We start from the raw sequence: 19,698 nt of genomic DNA on the forward strand, positions 1-19,698 counted from the left end.
GAGCTATAGGTGCATAAATCGAAACGATGTCCCACATGGATGCTCATCGGCAGTACACCTAGCGGTGCCTGCACATAACTCTCCTGAGACCAAAATGCACTACCATTCACTGTGATGACCACCCTATTCTAATGCATGGAAGCCCATGTTTTCGCGCTCTGTTTATTTTTTTACGCTCAGTATGGCTTCTGGGATTTTTCTGTAGCTTTCGCACGCATAAATACGCCATCGTACGCCACCGGATGTTCCCCGGGTAAGTAGACAACGAGTTACATGTAAAAATGCGGGTCACGTTTTTCTGCACACACCTTGTATATATCTTTTTTTGTCACAACCTTTTCTGTCTCAATTATGCAGGACATAATTGTAACAGAAAAGGCGTACGCCTACTGTTTTCAACAAATCAGGGGAGAGAACGGTGTCATTCGAGATGATGGTTGGTTAGGAGGTGAAGTTACTGTCATTCCGTTTAATGCATTAAGTTTGCCGCGTAACTAGGGTATTATGAAAGTAAAGCGCCAGCCACCCTCATGCTGGTCAGAATGAAAAGAACATGCCAAGCTGGGTTTCTTTGTGGATTTGAAATAAAAGAAGCAAAAACAACCATATTGACATCGTATTTAAAAATCGGCAATGGGTCGAAAATTAGTCGAACCCTCTGTTTGTACTTGCTTTGTCTTTGTTTCACAGACACTATTCAATCTAACGCGACATGGTAGCACGGCGGCGGTCAGTGCTGACACTATAACGCGCCTTTTACATAGAGACGCCGAGCTCAGGATCGCACCATTGCAATCCAACTACCATCAAGCGTCGTTTTGGTGATTAACGTGTATTCGCGACTCCGACTTGTGGTGAATTATTTCTACCACTTAAATGATTTAGGCCAAGGTAGCTGGCTTGGTTGACTGGCAAGATGTTCCTGGCGCCTGTTCCTGGCGACATTCTGCGAACAACCCGGTGGGTGAGTTAACCCCCGCGACATGAGCTACGTGCGGGGACAGTCAACCCAAGGCTATGCTCCTCTTGTAACCACTACTAATCTTGTCTTTGATATCGCACAAAGTCTTTCAAAATCCTGAACGACCATTGACGCCTTCCTGTACACTTCAAGCACTGTACCACACAAACGCAAGTTTGCTTTAACCTGCCTGTTGTGCTTCATTCGCACCCGTGGCCCCTGAACCGGTTCGTGAACCGAACCGTTTGGAAAAAACCGGTTTGGACCATTCAGCTCCAGAAGGTTCAGCTCCAGAAGGCAACTATATAGTTGCCTTCTGGAGCTGAACCGGAACCGAACCCTTATCGTCGTACCTATACCCGAACCAAATCGATAAACGTTTCGGTTCGACTCTCTGGCTAGCACCAGGAGACGTGAGGGGACGGCCCGGGAAGGACCCATCCCCGGGGCCCGTACTTTCTCTCGCCGGCCCTGCTTGCAGGAACCGATATGACATACATCGGTGCATTATGTACATTAAATAAACACGTATAGTCCATGGTAGCCAGTACAACCATAAGAAATCAGTGCACGTCACTGGGATGTAGTGCAGAGTGATGACTTGAAGTCTTCCGCCTGAGCAGTGGGCGAACTTCAGCAGGTAGCCTTGTGACTTCAATGTTGTCATCAAAGTGATAGACCAGAGGGTAGACATCCAACCTGAGGGCGACCCGTCTGAACTCCCGCATGAACGTCAGGAAGAAGAGCATGAAGGTAATGGCAAGGCACCATTCGGCCGTGGCGCTCACCGTAAACTCCAAGAAGCCCTGCGCAGCATTACATGTTATATAGGAGGCCCAGCACAGACACACACCAAAAAAGAGGCTTTTGAACGCCTTTTTGATAAGTATTCTACGTTCATGTTAACTCCGGGTGGAATGAATGAAGTTGGCTTTTTGCTGAACGTCAATGGATCGGGACTATTGCTATGGTATAGAGTAACGAGTCCGCTGACATCGGGGTGTATTACAGTCTGGGCAGTGAGAAGCGCTGCATTTGTACTCTCAAAGGCCAACTATAACTTATTAACGTAATTTAATCGTAATCATTGCACGAATTCTTCAGAACGTAATGGTGCAGAGGTTGCATAACTCTTTAATTAGGGAATTTCGGGCAAAAGCGAGATAACAGAACGGGAAACAATCCCCATTCTATCTTTTAAAAATAAATAAAAAAAGAGCGCGTGCCGTGAAATATCCATCGCTGAATTTCGGGATGCAAATGAGCGCGCCTAAAAAGCACATCTCCCTCGCCGATGGGGGCTTATGGTGGGTGGGTGGGGTGGTTCGGTGCACCCAGGGGAGGGTGAAAGAGGGAGGGGTGTGCTAACCCTCTGAGATTTGAGTAGTCCAAGAGAACTAACTACTCACCAGAGAAATCCCTCACTAGTCGTCATTGGAATGCTCCCTGTACCACGGTAATAACCAGGATTATTGGCCAAGTCACCCCATGACGGAAAGCAGTTTATCTTGCCAGCTGAGCGGCACCTACTCCAATCATCTCTCCAAATGGCGTGGCCCTCTGACGTGAAATGAGCGCTTTACTCCCTGTGTTCCACCGTTTCTGTTTCGGCCCATTTGCATATCAAAATTGGGGGATGGATCTTTTAACGCACGTGCGTGTTTCAGGATTTCTTAAACGTGAACAGTGGCTTGCAACCAGCATAGTCTCTTAATCTGCTATCTCGCGCACGAAATCCATTAATTAAAAAGTTAATTAACTAATTTTACGTAATTCGTCATCTTGTCGTTGCACACTTTCTTTGAGAGGATGTCCGCCTGGCCCTAGAACTCAACTGTCTATGCTGCTCGCATAGTTTTTTATAAAAATTCTGTAAAGGCTAAAGAAAAACACCATGTATATACAGGGTGTCTCGATACAGATTTTTCAATAAAAAATTATATGGGCTATAGACATCCTGGTTTCACTTCTATCATCTCTGGGCCGGCGGACGTTCTTGGCCATCTGTTGCTCAACCGTCCAATGACTAATTACCTAAAATTCGTTAATTAAATTTTTAATTATAAAAGCTACGAAGCAGTTCCAATGAGAACGTCTATTCCTTTCGGTCACCTGATATCGTAGTCGTTTTCAGAACAAAAATCCGTTTGGTAGATCGTCCGCAAAAAATTCGTGAAGGAATACCATTTTTTTTCTTTATTTTGTTCATTGCGCATCTTTGTAGACGCGTCTTTCCTTCACCCCCAATTCACATTGGGGGGTGAAGGAACACAGTGCCGCCTCATGCGTCGAAGATGAGCTTTAACTTGCGGAAACAAAACCAAAACACATCTATCGGGTGACGCTATCGGCACTGCCCTTATCTTGGGTTGCATTTTTGTTTTCTTTTAATCTTTTTCCAGGACGCAAGAGGCGACAGTGTGCTCTTTCACCCTCTCACATTGGGGGTGAAGGAAGGACGGGTCTCCGAAGATGCGCAATGAACAAACAAAAAAAAATGTGTTCCTTCACGAATTTTTTGCGGACGATCTACCGAGCGTATTTTTGTTCTGAAAACGGCTACGACATCAGGTGACAGAAAGGAACAGATGTTCTCATTGGGACAACTTCGTAGCTTTTATAATTAAAAAGTTACTTAACGATTTTTAGGTAAGTCATTCGACGGTTGAGCAACAGATGGCCAAGAACGTCCGCCGGCCCAGAGATGATAGAAGTGAAACCAGGATGTCTATATCCCTTATAGTTTTTTTATTAAAAATCGGTAACGAAAAAAGAGACACCCTTGTGTGTGTGTGAGAGAGAGATGGAGAACATGCCGCATAACAATTGTTATTATACTCTCTCTCTAGGCGTGTATGATGTCACTACTCGTTAGGGCTGTTGTAAGTTGACGCAAAATGCGGCGACGATTAACTTACTTGGTCTCCTGGAACTCTCTTGTGGCCTGGATGCACAGCTCCTGTATCACTCCATGTTTCTTCAGCAACATAGTGGAACCAGGCAACTGACGTCTCGGTTAAGGACTAAAGAGCGGACGTGGATGGAGTGCAGAAACACTTTCAAGTAATGTCATTGCATTTAATGCAGCGCGTATGAAAGTGGAATAGATTCCCTATTGAAAAGTCACGTGCTTTTCCCATGGTTCCCGTTGGCACCTGGAATGTTCCAAGCAGAAATATTTCTCATAGTGCGCCCGGTACTCGATTCCGGACGTCCTAAACAATCATATTCAAATGCATACAGGTTAGACTTTGTTCTGGGTTTTATTTGTTATTTTGAGCCTTTTGCAGCAGAACGAGACCGCGCACTGATAAGGATATATATGGTATACCACTCCACTACCCCTCGCCCTTATACCGATATTACCATGATGATAGCAGTGAAGATCTATTCCCGTCCATACCACGAAAGGTAATTTTTTTTTACTCTGTGATACCGAATTGGTTACTACCGGAAACTCGTCTTTCGTTGTGATTGTTATACGTACTACATATCCACCTACCTTAGAATTTCTGGCCAATCCGCTGTATCTTCCCCACCAAACCAGTTCATCTAACACGCCATCTCCTCCAAAAACCACTTTCTGACTTGTTGACCCGCGTGTACTTGAATCCACGTCGTTTGACATGTTGCGATACACCGCGGCCATACTAATTAAAAAGCCTTTGCAAGTCCCGTCAAAATGGATTGAGAAAACGAAGGATACAGACGATGAGAGCAACTACGGAGATCAATGTGAGGAGGAATCTCAAGCAGAAAATAAAACGACCGTTGTGATGTGGATAGAGAGAGCAGGTGAGACATGTCTGCAGGACAACGTAAAGGACGCCAGAGAGAAGCATTGTGTATGCTCCGGCGTTATGGAGCGTTTTGCTGGACATCACCTGTGGTAAGAGAAAGTTTGAGCCTCGACTTGTACACTAGTGAACGTACCCATTCAATTGCTAGCGTACCGAGTAAGAAGCGACGATGAGGTTCCCAAAGATGGCTGCGAGGCCCATGAAGAGAGATCCACCGTTGAGGAACCACACACGGACCTTGGAGTTTTGCGTCAGACGGCGCACGGCAGCGTATCGGATCAGCATTATGAAACATCCTAAAATCGTCCGAGTAAATTGGCAAAATGGCACGTAAATTGGTGTGTTCAGGGCTTTTGGCTTGCGAGTCGTGGCCAAAGGTTTTGAGACTGACATAAATTTTGTAGTGGCAGTTTGCGTTCACTTTAAATTGTCACTGAAGAGTGATCAGATGATATGCAATTAATTACAAAGCCTTTCCCAGCCACGAAAATTAATATCATCGCTGAAACCCTGTTCCCTCTCAATTTCAGTGATATTTTTGTTAGCTAAGGGGAAAGCGATAACGACGACAAGTTAGCTGATGTGACTTTATCAGTCAATTTCAAAGATAGGAAGAAACAGGTTGCTCTAAAGGTGGTGGTGCATGAAATGACTGTCTTCGTAATTCTCATAATGATTACTACGTCCAAGGAAACGCGTGCAATCATCATTGCTCAACACCAAAATTCATTCACAGGCAAGGACATAGCTGTGAGTAAGCTTCTGCGAGTAAGTGAACCATTTATCGATTTATCGGATCATTAAGAACTTGAAGAAGGGGGGTTCAACTGATGCGAAGAATGCTAGGGCGCCCAAGACAGTCATCAAGCGTCAGGACCGTCTGCTAAACAGGATTCAGCCATCAGTGCACAGCTTGCTCAGGAATGGCAGCAGGCAGGTGTCAGTGCATCTGCAGGAGGAGGAGGAGGAGGAGTGTCGTTGGGAGGAACCCGAGAGGTCTGCCTGCCTGATTAGGCGGCATGTTTCTCGGGAAGGGAAAGATGGTGGAGAGGAGGAAAGGGTGAAGTGGAAGACCGAGCGGAATCCGCTCGGGGGGAGGATAGCTGCGTCCATGGGCCGACTTCAGGGGAACTGTGCCGGCATACGCCTATTACACATCTGAGGGAAACCCAGGAAAAACCCCAGACGGCACAGCCGGCCCGCGGATTCGAACCGCGGACCTCCCAGTCTCCAAGCGCACGCGTTACCGCTGCGCCACCGGAGCTGGTGGTGCATCTGCAAGTACGGTGAAACGAAGGATTTGGGAGACTGGCCTGGAGTCACAGCGACCGGCAAAGAATGCCACAAAACATCCTCCATGAGCAACTGCTATCAACGATCCAGGAGCTATTTGGAGATGAGCAATGCTTTTTCCAGCATTTCCAGCATGATGGAGCCCATTGTCACGAGACACAAGTTATAACTAAGTGGCTCAGAATGAGAACCTGTGGTCAATCCTTAAAAAGATGGTGGGAAAACAAAAAGGCAGAAATCCTGATGAACTCGAAGCACTCATAAGGCGGGAATGGACCGCCATCAGTCAGGATTTTGCACATAAGTTGATAAGCAGCACGAATTGCACAAGTCTTGAAAATGAACTCATTTTGAATAGAGATGGGACGAATCCACGAATCTCGAATCTTTCGAATCCTTGCGATAAAAAGAGTTTAAAAAGCCGGAGAAAAAACACTTATACTGAAAAGTGTTTTGAAGCAGAATATGATATATTTGTTTAATGAAAAAGAAACTCAATAATAGTTGAGTTTCGGGACAAAATATATCATATACTTCTGGTTAAGTGTAATTTATTTAACGTGTTACACGTTCACCGACTACAGGAAATACATAATTCTCGAGTCTGAATTGTTTTCACAAAACAAACCACAAATCAGAAGCAAAACCATGTTACTTTTAACGTAAGAGTTCCTGCCTGAACTATTTCAGTCCAGAACAACAACAACAGATAAATGAATGGGGAACTTGGCCACATGAGAACAATGAGGCTTTCTGCGGAGGATTCGCCATTTTGGGATTGGGATTCTTGAATCTCGAATCCCTGCCTAGGATTCGAGGATTTTGCACAAGCTTCATGTACATGAATGACGATGGGATCAGGTGATTCACCATACCTCAAGCAATGATGGTTATTATTCCACTTGATTATAGAAACAGTTTGAGTCAGTCTCAAAACTTTTGAGCACGACTGTACATCGTCACCACCGGGGTTATCGGTCCACCGAAACATTTCACCAGACATCCCAGAGGCTTTTGCTAACGAGCGGGCGGATTGATTACGAACGCTCTTATATTTTATGGCAGGACCCGATAAACCTCGTATTTACCCCCCGATTTGCAACATTGTCATTTAGTGTGAAACCCGAAAACCTCCGAAAATAAACTTGCCTAGGGCGCAAATTCAGCCACTAATACGGACACTGTATAGCGTTAAGCACTGCGCATTCCGCACATTCGCTCGGCATCTCGTGTTCATCTGAAATGTGAGAAACGCTTTTTTACCCGAAACTCTGCTTTCCTAACTGATATATCGCACGATTTTAACACATTTTACAGTTCCTGATGCAAAAGCCGATTTTTGACCCCGATTTTCAAAAAACGTACATCCCGAAAACATAGTGGCTATGTACGGTCTAGGTGGTTTCGTACTCCGTTGTGTACTACACACGCAGTAAGTTAATTACTTACCCCAGACGGAAGCAATAAATAAAAACATGCTGAAGACTCCGCTTTGAGAAGCCGACGCCCCTGTTTCACTGTAAGAAAGAAAAGTAAGTCTCACTGTACTGAAAGAGAAAATTTTCAAGATCTGTGCACGCAGGTCTTGGACTGCATGACTTTACTTCGCCAGGACCACCTCATACAGGGTGGTCCACCAACCATGATAGAAATTGAACGGAGAGACATGCGGTCAAGGGATTTTTTTTTTTCCTGCCAGGAACATTTGCCACAGATTGGTAACATTTTCATTTCATTTCAATTTATGGAAATTTAATTACTTGAATTGAACTCCAAAATTTCCCGAGGCAACCTAACGTTTTCTTTGCGGAAATGGGTTCTTCGTGGTCATTTTACTCAGAATATAGCACCTGTAGCGCACTATAACGCAAAGACAATTGCTGAAATAAATTCGCCCAAAATCCGCGGAAATGAGTCCTTGGCTCCGCCACTTTTTTGTCGGTTCTAGTTTGAGCGCCAAAGTGCGACGAAAGGAGGTTACATTGATACGCCATACGAGGGGGAGAGGGTAGGAAGCCCAACCCACAGAAGGGTGATTCCACGTGAGATCACGCAGGTTGGTCCTGACGACCTCCCGGATTTTTTTATACGCTATATACTTTGAAGCCTAGATTATGGAAAGCATTCCACGACAAAAATAATTTGAAAATTATTTGGGGAGTTTGCGTAAAAAGTAATTACGTGAAACGGCAATTTTGCGCAGTGGTATTTTCATCAACTTTTGGACGTTGTATCTCTGGGACCATGAGGCGCAGGGGGAAAATATTTTTGTCACAGAATATATAGGTTGTCGTTAGTTGGCCGCGGACTTTCTACAGTCGCAGCTGTGACAGATAATTTCCTAAAAATCCTCAAAGTCAATCCATCTGCAGATTTTTCTGCTTTTTGGACTCCTCAGTGCTCGTCTCTATGTTACGGATACATAGTGAATGTGGTATCATAATGTTCGTCATTACAACCTCTTTCTACTCGTATCAAGAATGTAACAGGCTGTTCGACGACAAAGCTCTCAGGGGCGAATTGCTTAACCATGGTTCAGTGAAACTGTCAACGTTGGACGTCCGTTACAGGTATCCGCCCACTCAGTACGTTGTTCATACTGCTTACAGACATTGTTCCACGTGTCCCGGAAAAAACATCAAATTCTTTGTGTGGATCAGAGAAGGGCAAAGCACAGTCAGCAACCTTAGAATCACCCCTACCTCACCAGTTGTATGCCCATAGGGACAGCGCATGCAGATGCGGCTTATCACTTTGTAGCATGGGGCAATCTTTCGAATGCACTGCAAGGTCTCTTTATGTGGCCGAGTATAACATGACGTGGCTTGCACACGCTTATATAGTTGTTGCACAGGGGAAGGTAAACAGTTTCCAGAACAATTTATTGAGCTTGAAACACACCTCGTAGGTAAACGAAAATGCAGAGGATGCCCAACACTGACGTGCGTGGAAAAGCAGGTCACTACCTTCTTGCACACACTATCGGCCGTCCTGGCGACCAAGATTTCACAGTTACTGTCCTTGTTCCGTCTGGATTCCCACACATGTGACGACTGTATCCCTGGAACGGCGCGAACAGTTGTCCATTCATTTCCTTTTATCACCCGGGACTCTGAGATGATGTCGGCTGGAAGGTGGATGAGGTGGATATTTGAAAGCTTTGGCGAAAGACAAGAAACAAGCTCTGAAGCGTTTCTTATTGTGTCGCGAGCCGTCGCTCGCAAATTGTGTAGTGTGGCGTGGTGTTTCACAACTCCCCGCTCTTACCATGCCTCGTTGCAGTGAACACCCATGTGGTGGCCATGTAATTGGAATGGGAAGGTTCGTACAAGCGGTAGCGGTTCTTGAAATGGGCAGCTGCCCCGTCGGACACATAAATTATATTGGCTGAGATTGGACGGTTTTCGTCGAGCCACTCTTCCACAGCTTTCGCTGCGTACAGTGCGTGTGCAGAGTCGTGGCTTAAGTCATCGCTAACCACAGCTATACACTGTGGTGCGTGTCCTGCTGAGGTCACCACACATGTGAAAATTGAAACTTGTTTTTTTGACCAGTGGTACGATTGTACTTCATCGGGAAGAACAACTGCGAAATCCAAGTGGAGCACAACACTCTTCTCGGGCAGGTGGCTCTTGATATTGTGGATGGCTCTACTTTGCACAGTTCTGATGAAGTTGTGAGTTATATGCATGGCATGGCTGTCCACGTTCTTATTTCTATTAAGAAGAGTGAAGGCTCCAGCACTTTTCGTTATCAGCTCAGCGAGGTAAACCACATCTGCCCGCGCTGCTCTCATGGCTGCACAGCTGGACAGGTAGGGGTAGCTCTAAGGTCGCTGGCAGTGCTTTGCCCTTCTCTGATGCACAAAAAAAATTGATGTTTTTTTCGGGACACGTGGAACAATGTCTGTAAGCAGTATGAACAACGTACTGAGTGGGCGGATACCTGTAACGGACGTCCAACGTTGACAGTTTCACTGAACCATGGTTAAGCAATTCGCCCCTGAGAGCTTCGTCGTCGAACAGCCTGTTACATTCTTGATACGAGTAGAAAGAGGTTGTAATGACGAACATTATGATACCACATTCACTATGTATTCGTAACATAGAGACGAGCACTGAGGAGTCCAAAAAGCAGAAAAATCTGCAGATGGATTGACTTTGAGGATTTTTAGGAAATTATCTGTCACAGCTGCGACTGTAGAAAGTCCGCGGCCAACTAACGACAACCTATATATTCTGTGACAAAAATATTTTCCCCCTGCGCCTCATGGTCCCAGAGATACAACGTCCAAAAGTTGATGAAAATGCCACTGCGCAAAATTGCCGTTTCACGTAATTACTTTTTACGCAAACTACCCAAATAATTTTCAAATTATTTTTGTCGTGGAATGCTTTCCATAATCTAGGCTTCAACGTATATTGCGTATAAAAAAATCCGGGAGGTCGTCGGGACCAATTGCCTGATCTCACGTGGAATCACCCAGAACAAGCACGGGCGATGAGTGCGGGAATCAGAGCGATCTTATCAAAAACGAGGTCACCCGACGTTTTGACAGGAAATCAATTTTTTCGTCGCACTTTGGCGCTCAAACTAGAGCCGACAAAAAGAGGCGGATTTCCAAAGACTCATTTCCGCGGATTTTCGGCGAATTTATTTCAGCAATTGTCGTTGCGTTATATTGCGCTGCAGCTGCTATACTGAGTAAAATGACCACGCAGAACCCATTTCCGCAAAGAAAACGTTAGGTTGACTCGGGAAATTTCGGAGTTCAATTCAATAAATTAAATTTCTGTCAATTGAAATGAAATTAAAATGATACAAATATGTGGCAAATCTTCCTGGCAGAAAAAATCCCTCGACCGCATATCTCTCCGTTGCCTCCTACTGTACTATGAATTTCTACCATGGTTGGTGGACCACCCGTATATTTAGAAGAGAATAGCGGTAAATGCGAGAGAAATGTGTTAGCATTAAGCGCCTCTTCCAGTCCATAATTGACTTCCGGTTGTCCACTTCCGGTCTAAACCAGACTTCCAGTTTTGCACCTCCCGTCTCTACTTGTCTCACGGTCCCTCGATCGCTAAGCGAAGCGGAGAGAGCGGCCGTGCTTGTCTTCCGGTGTCCACGTCCGGTCTAACCTGACTTCCGGTTGTCCACTTCCGGTCTAAACCAGACTTCCAGTTTTGCACCTTCCGTCTATACGTGTCTCACGGCCCCTCGATCGCTAAGCGAAGCGGAGAGAGCGGCCGTGCTTGTCTTCCGGTGTCCACGTCCGGTCTAACCTGACTTCCGGTTGTCCACTTCCGGTCTAAACCAGACTTCCAGTTTTGCACCTTCCGTCTATACGTGTCTCACGGCCCCTCGATCGCTAAGCGAAGCGGAGAGAGCGGCCGTGCTTGTCTTCCGGTGTCCACGTCCGGTCTAACCTGACTTCCGGTTGTCCACTTCCGGTCTAAACCAGACTTCCAGTTTTGCACCTCCCGTCTCTACTTGTCTCACGGTCCCTCGATCGCTAAGCGAAGCGGAGAGAGCGGCCGTGCTTGTCTTCCGGTGTCCACGTCCGGTCTAACCTGACTTCCGGTTGTCCACTTCCGGTCTAAACCAGACTTCCAGTTTTGCACCTTCCGTCTATACGTGTCTCACGGCCCCTCGATCGCTAAGCGAAGCGGAGAGAGCGGCCGTGCTTGTCTTCCGGTGTCCACGTCCGGTCTAACCTGACTTCCGGTTGTCCACTTCCGGTCTAAACCAGACTTCCAGTTTTGCACCTCCCGTCTCTACTTGTCTCACGGTCCCTCGATCGCTAAGCGAAGCGGAGAGAGCGGCCGTGCTTGTCTTCCGGTGTCCACGTCCGGTCTAACCTGACTTCCGGTTGTCCACTTCCGGTCTAAACCAGACTTCCAGTTTTGCACCTTCCGTCTATACGTGTCTCACGGCCCCTCGATCGCTAAGCGAAGCGGAGAGAGCGGCCGTGCTTGTCTTCCGGTGTCCACGTCCGGTCTAACCTGACTTCCGGTTGTCCACTTCCGGTCTAAACCAGACTTCCAGTTTTGCACCTTCCGTCTATACGTGTCTCACGGCCCCTCGATCGCTAAGCGAAGCGGAGAGAGCGGCCGTGCTTGTCTTCCGGTGTCCACGTCCGGTCTAACCTGACTTCCGGTTGTCCACTTCCGGTCTAAACCAGACTTCCAGTTTTGCACCTCCCGTCTCTACTTGTCTCACGGTCCCTCGATCGCTAAACGAAGCGGAGAGAGCGGCCGTGCTTGTCTTCCGGTGTCCACGTCCGGTCTAACCTGACTTCCGGTTGTCCACTTCCGGTCTAAACCAGACTTCCAGTTTTGCACCTTCCGTCTATACGTGTCTCACGGCCCCTCGATCGCTAAGCGAAGCGGAGAGAGCGGCCGTGCTTGTCTTCCGGTGTCCACGTCCGGTCTAACCTGACTTCCGGTTGTCCACTTCCGGTCTAAACCAGACTTCCAGTTTTGCACCTTCCGTCTATACGTGTCTCACGGCCCCTCGATCGCTAAGCGAAGCGGAGAGAGCGGCCGTGCTTGTCTTCCGGTGTCCACGTCCGGTCTAACCTGACTTCCGGTTGTCCACTTCCGGTCTAAACCAGACTTCCAGTTTTGCACCTCCCGTCTCTACTTGTCTCACGGTCCCTCGATCGCTAAGCGAAGCGGAGAGAGCGGCCGTGCTTGTCTTCCGGTGTCCACGTCCGGTCTAACCTGACTTCCGGTTGTCCACTTCCGGTCTAAACCAGACTTCCAGTTTTGCACCTTCCGTCTATACGTGTCTCACGGCCCCTCGATCGCTAAGCGAAGCGGAGAGAGCGGCCGTGCTTGTCTTCCGGTGTCCACGTCCGGTCTAACCTGACTTCCGGTTGTCCACTTCCGGTCTAAACCAGACTTCCAGTTTTGCACCTCCCGTCTCTACTTGTCTCACGGTCCCTCGATCGCTAAGCGAAGCGGAGAGAGCGGCCGTGCTTGTCTTCCGGTGTCCACGTCCGGTCTAACCTGACTTCCGGTTGTCCACTTCCGGTCTAAACCAGACTTCCAGTTTTGCACCTTCCGTCTATACGTGTCTCACGGCCCCTCGATCGCTAAGCGAAGCGGAGAGAGCGGCCGTGCTTGTCTTCCGGTGTCCACGTCCGGTCTAACCTGACTTCCGGTTGTCCACTTCCGGTCTAAACCAGACTTCCAGTTTTGCACCTTCCGTCTATACGTGTCTCACGGCCCCTCGATCGCTAAGCGAAGCGGAGAGAGCGGCCGTGCTTGTCTTCCGGTGTCCACGTCCGGTCTAACCTGACTTCCGGTTGTCCACTTCCGGTCTAAACCAGACTTCCAGTTTTGCACCTCCCGTCTCTACTTGTCTCACGGTCCCTCGATCGCTAAGCGAAGCGGAGAGAGCGGCCGTGCTTGTCTTCCGGTGTCCACGTCCGGTCTAACCTGACTTCCGGTTGTCCACTTCCGGTCTAAACCAGACTTCCAGTTTTGCACCTTCCGTCTATACGTGTCTCACGGCCCCTCGATCGCTAAGCGAAGCGGAGAGAGCGGCCGTGCTTGTCTTCCGGTGTCCACGTCCGGTCTAACCTGACTTCCGGTTGTCCACTTCCGGTCTAAACCAGACATCCAGTTTTGCACCTTCCGTCTATACGTGTCTCACGGCCCCTCGATCGCTAAGCGAAGCGGAGAGAGCGGCCGTGCTTGTCTTCCGGTGTCCACGTCCGGTCTAACCTGACTTCCGGTTGTCCACTTCCGGTCTAAACCAGACTTCCAGTTTTGCACCTTCCGTCTATACGTGTCTCACGGCCCCTCGATCGCTAAGCGAAGCGGAGAGAGCGGCCGTGCTTGTCTTCCGGTGTCCACGTCCGGTCTAACCTGACTTCCGGTTGTCCACTTCCGGTCTAAACCAGACTTCCAGTTTTGCACCTTCCGTCTATACGTGTCTCACGGCCCCTCGATCGCTAAGCGAAGCGGAGAGAGCGGCCGTGCTTGTCTTCCGGTGTCCACGTCCGGTCTAACCTGACTTCCGGTTGTCCACTTCCGGTCTAAACCAGACTTCCAGTTTTGCACCTTCCGTCTATACGTGTCTCACGGCCCCTCGATCGCTAAGCGAAGCGGAGAGAGCGGCCGTGCTTGTCTTCCGGTGTCCACGTCCGGTCTAACCTGACTTCCGGTTGTCCACTTCCGGTCTAAACCAGACTTCCAGTTTTGCACCTTCCGTCTATACGTGTCTCACGGCCCCTCGATCGCTAAGCGAAGCGGAGAGAGCGGCCGTGCTTGTCTTCCGGTGTCCACGTCCGGTCTAACCTGACTTCCGGTTGTCCACTTCCGGTCTAAACCAGACTTCCAGTTTTGCACCTTCCGTCTATACGTGTCTCACGGCCCCTCGATCGCTAAGCGAAGCGGAGAGAGCGGCCGTGCTTGTCTTCCGGTGTCCACGTCCGGTCTAACCTGACTTCCGGTTGTCCACTTCCGGTCTAAACCAGACTTCCAGTTTTGCACCTTCCGTCTATACGTGTCTCACGGCCCCTCGATCGCTAAGCGAAGCGGAGAGAGCGGCCGTGCTTGTCTTCCGGTGTCCACGTCCGGTCTAACCTGACTTCCGGTTGTCCACTTCCGGTCTAAACCAGACTTCCAGTTTTGCACCTTCCGTCTATACGTGTCTCACGGCCCCTCGATCGCTAAGCGAAGCGGAGAGAGCGGCCGTGCTTGTCTTCCGGTGTCCACGTCCGGTCTAACCTGACTTCCGGTTGTCCACTTCCGGTCTAAACCAGACTTCCAGTTTTGCACCTTCCGTCTATACGTGTCTCACGGCCCCTCGATCGCTAAGCGAAGCGGAGAGAGCGGCCGTGCTTGTCTTCCGGTGTCCACGTCCGGTCTAACCTGACTTCCGGTTGTCGACCTCCGGTCTATACTTGACTTCCGGTTCGACACTCGATTACTATATGTAAGCCCATTTAATTAACCTTTAATTAGCCTCAATTACTTTGAATTACCCTTTAATTACCGAAGGTAACCACTGGTTACCTGAGGTAATCTTGAATTTCATTAATTACTCTCAATTCCCCATTAAATGACGTTAAGTGCACTTAATTGCCTCCGGAAACCTGCGATTACCTTCGGTAATCTTTAATTTCATTTAATCTTTCTCTTAATTACGTATATCTTACATTCATTACCTTTAAACTCAACTTTATTGCTTTAATTGCCTCTAATTACCTTCAGTTGCTCACTTCCGGTTCAGTTATTCTTACCTCTTACTCTTAATTACCTCCGTCTACTTCAATTTCAAATAATTTACCTCCATTTACGTTTACCCTCTTATGTCCACTTATACCTCTGCCTCGGTGAGGCTTCACCATCTCATACACGGACACACATATACAGCCTTTTCCATTTTGACGCTAACGGATTAAGAAAAGAGGGAAGGAAACTGTGTCCCCCTTCTGGATCTCTTCCATCTCTCCATCTCTTCCAGCGCATTCCGCGGTCACGTGCACAATTCCGTGCGACAAAAATTTCACTTTATGCGAATACGATTCTTGTAACACTGGCCCTGTCAGGTACTCAGATAAGATTATGCTGATGGTAACAGCGTACGAGGGGGAAATGATAATGGTCATTCGTGTCATTAAATATCGCGCAGGACAACTATGATCATAGTTTCGTGAAACTAGTTTTTAACTATAGGACCTCCATCTGTAACAATAAACTCTATATGTGATTGATTGATTGATTGAACGACGCCACACTGGATTAACTTTGTCCACGTAATACCCCTGTCACACGGGCAACATTGGAACCAATGACGATTGAACATAGCGTGTAACGTATCAACTTCTCAAAGAGCACTGGATCCAGTGTTCTTTCAGAAGTTGCTACGTTACACGCTGGATGGCGCTGCGCGCATGTTCAATGGCCATTATATTCAATATCATTGAAGGCAGGAGTGTAACACTGCTCAACTTGAATTGAGCGATGGCAGTTGAAGAAAAAGCACCAGCAGTGGGCTTCGAGTGGCAATGTGTGTTGAGCGTGAGTACGTGTCCCCGTGATCGTGGCTTCGTATGTTGCTACGACGAGACAATCCGGCCTCTGCTGTTTTTCCTGATTTGCCCAGGACGCACGATTGGTAACATCTCAGAGGGTGTGGGTTCGAATCCCACTGCTGGTGCCTTTTCTTAACTGTCATCGTTCAATTCAAGTATGCAACTGGACGTCTTGTTTTGTGTTTGTCCTTGTTTGTTGAATTGATTCGTCCACTACAGCATTATAACAGTTGAGTTTGAGTCCGGAAGATATTGAATTGGTCACCTGACGAATTCTGCTACTCCCAAAAAGGAAATGAAAAGGAAAAAGATGATTTACCTTTTCACCTTTTGAGCATTATAACAGTGTGCGCCAAAATCTCGGTACACCACCTTTAATCTCTCCCGCGAGAGACTAAGCAATTTGTACCCTGGCACCAAGTTGCTGTCGTCCTCGATCGGGATCGATCCCGCCTCCTTGGAAACGACGGGAAAAATATTAGTAGCACCCCATATTTATAGGTGACAAATGCTTGACTTGACGTCTGTGGCCGTTACGTCATTGCATGATACTACGGCGTACACCGATCAACGAAGAATGTATTGCTAAAGAGGCAAGTTCCATTACCACCACGGTAACGACTTGACGTTGAACGCAGGATCACGACTCTTGTCTTTTAATCGAAAGCAAGACTCTTACTTACCTAATGAAAGGTCCATAAAGGGCAAAGCTTCCGGTCAGCGACGCCCATATATAGGATACAAGTACAGCAACCAGCACGAAGACGCCTAGACTCGATGGAAGCCAGCTCACACCGACACACCCCAAGGAACTCATTTTTTCAGTCACCGAATACAAAAACTAGGAACTTGTAGTGGACAGTCCTTAGCATTTGCATCAGCTGTTCTCTGAGGGAGTGAGAACCTTATAGTCTCGTTTGATATATGCTCCCAAAGCGAAACGATTATCAGGGAGACCAAAGAGCAACAAAGCCGATAGAGTATCAGGAATCGCGCGACGGGGATGTTGATCGCACAATCGCCGTTCGAGGGAAGCCAAGAGAAAAGGGTGTTTACATAGCGGAACTTGTTTTATTTGTACAGTGGGTGAGTGAGACTGTGATGTGTCGCACATGGTCAAAGCGTGAAGAGATTCACAAAAGAGGCACGCTTGTGTCGCCTTTCTTTCTTTTTCATATACGATCTGAAAACAGAATTTGAAACCGAGGAACCGACCGGACCTTCCACACCAGGGGTCTGAAACACGCATGGGCCCGCAAACAACAACAACTTTATTTGGAGATGGTTAATGGGGAGCTCCTGGGGCGATGTGGGGAATGAAATCCCCTCACAATAAGAGCTTTGAGGGCAGAGCGCTGGTTGGCTGGCAATTCTGATAAAGAGATCGGGAATGTTGGTAGTATGGGCAATGAAGATGACGAAAAAAATTAATGGAGAATTGGCAATAAAGCATTTTCAGGCATTGTTTTTACCCGGAGTAGTGCTGCCCCTGTCCATGTCATGCAGAACATACGCATGTGAGCACTATTGTGGCTCATGAGTCACAACAAGTAACGGACACAGCAACCTGGTCTTCGCGTACTCTTTGGTAAACTACCGCTATATCTAATGTGAGGATTAAGATAGGCTCATATTAGTTCGCAGACTATGTTAAATAGGTACACACTAACAAAATAGAGACGGAACAGTTATGTAGAAACACCATCGTATTTTAATTTTGTAGGAGTCATATTAAAGTAGCAAACTCGAAGCCATCCATTGTCAATAATGTCAGCTAGCTGTTTCTCTGATTTTTCAATTTCTTTTTCCAAGATGAAGCTGTGAGCAAAGGCAACGATACAATGTGTAAATATAGGAGATAATTTCAGTGCTCCTGAAACATTGTCATGGTCATTTGTGAAGAACTACGTATTGTTCTCGAATCGTTTTCCATATTTTCTGTCACGATTTGGAAAGACTGTCTATTTATTTCTCTTTGTGTGTCAAGTGCGGTTTTTCAGTAACGAATTCTGCACACACTGTCCGCCTGGACAAGAACTATACCGCTACTGTTTTAATATACCATAGCATTAGTGGGCTCACTCCTCAGAAATTCCTGTGTCTCTGGGTCTCTGCGACGAAAACTCAGCTCGGACGATAGATAGCAGCACGACAGCCCACGTATAAACGTTTATGGCCTCTGTAAGGGGGAGAAAAAAAAAGGGAAAAACTTGAGTAGTCGCAGAGAGAAACTGATGTTCTGAGGCTGGAACAAACATAGAAGGGACAGATACAAACACTACAGCTGGCTAACCTTTTCAGTGACTTTCATCTTTCATCAACCTGCAGTAGTCGCACGACATCTACGGGTCTCGAGAACGGAAATCGTACGGAAGGTGGACGGTTGCCGTGTTGTGCGACCTTTTAACCTCAGGGCTGTGACCTTTTATACAGGCGGGAGTAGTTAACATTTAATAACATAATGAACAGCAGACAAAGAGATTTACAAAGTCAACATGAATTGAAATTGTACAGATTGTACAGAATTGTACAGATACGATCTGTGCAATGAAATTGTACAGATACGTGGAGGCATATTTTTTTTAAAGGAAACATTTGGGTCGATTAGGGCAAACAGTGACAGCACAAGTGTACAACATGGAGAGTAAAAAATGTCTATGCAGCGACATGGTCGCATAAATGTTTCAAAAATTAATCTTGAAATGACCTCGCTGACCAGTAAGCAGTAAATGTTCGCGTTGCCTGAAGTCATAAGTCACAATATTGCTATTAGCATTTATATCCATGTTCACACATGCACCCATCATATGTATTAGTTGTTTTTCAAATGTGCAGCGAAAAACAAGTACATACCACATGTCCGTAAATACGAAGGGCGTTCAAATCAAACCGGGACTTTCTGTCTCCTGAGTGTACAAATCGCTCGCGCTACTTTTTCGTCATTTTCACACGCGACAGGCCTCCGCGTACACCACGTGGTGGTGCAAAGTTTGTGCAAAACAGATGACACGTGCTGAACAATATGGCCGGCAACGAGGTGAGCGCGCACATCGAGCAGCGAATTGTCATCAAGTTTCTCGTGAATGAAGACGCAAAGTCATCTGAAATTCACAGAAGACTTCAGGCTCGATCAGTATGGCCAAGATACACTTAGCCGCAGCAAAGCGCTTGAGTTGTGCAAACGGTTCCGAGGCGGCCGTACATCAGTGCAGGACGATCCCGGCTGGGGCGGCTCAGAGCCCTGTGTCAGAGTTCCTGAGAACATCCAACGTATTTCCACGGTTTTCTGGGACAAGGATTGCGTTGTTCATGTTGATTTTCTGCCCAGTGGTACCACCATCAATAGTGCATATTACTGCAAGGTTGTCAGGGATGTGCATAAGACGCTGAAGCAAAAGCAGCCGGGCCTCATCACCAAAGGAGTCCTCCTACTACAGGACAATGCACGCCCGCATACCACGCATCTTACGACACGCACCTTACAGGAACTTGGCTGGGAGTTGCTGCCACATCCCCCTTACAGTCCAGACCTCGCCGATTTCCATCTCTTCGGGCCACTGAAGGCGTTCCTTCAGGAAGTAAGCTCGCTTCTC

General features: G+C 47.3%; 1 protein-coding gene across 1 annotated transcript; it reads right to left on the minus strand.

The window, feature by feature from the left end:
• Positions 1–212: 212 nt before the first annotated feature.
• Positions 213–17,044, minus strand: LOC135393758 (DNA damage-regulated autophagy modulator protein 1-like). The gene is made up of 6 exons (XM_064624002.1): positions 16,789–17,044; positions 7,504–7,571; positions 4,915–5,057; positions 4,668–4,845; positions 3,880–3,965; positions 213–1,767 (listed from the first exon to the last, which is right to left on the minus strand). Exons 1-6 carry the CDS (start codon positions 16,920–16,922, stop codon positions 1,525–1,527), a joined length of 852 nt encoding a protein of 283 aa, XP_064480072.1. The 5' UTR covers positions 16,923–17,044; the 3' UTR covers positions 213–1,524.
• Positions 17,045–19,698: the final 2,654 nt, after the last annotated feature.

Source organism: Ornithodoros turicata, chromosome 5 (genome assembly GCF_037126465.1).
Source record: "Ornithodoros turicata isolate Travis chromosome 5, ASM3712646v1, whole genome shotgun sequence".
In the NCBI taxonomy this organism is placed as follows: domain Eukaryota; kingdom Metazoa; phylum Arthropoda; class Arachnida; order Ixodida; family Argasidae; genus Ornithodoros; species Ornithodoros turicata.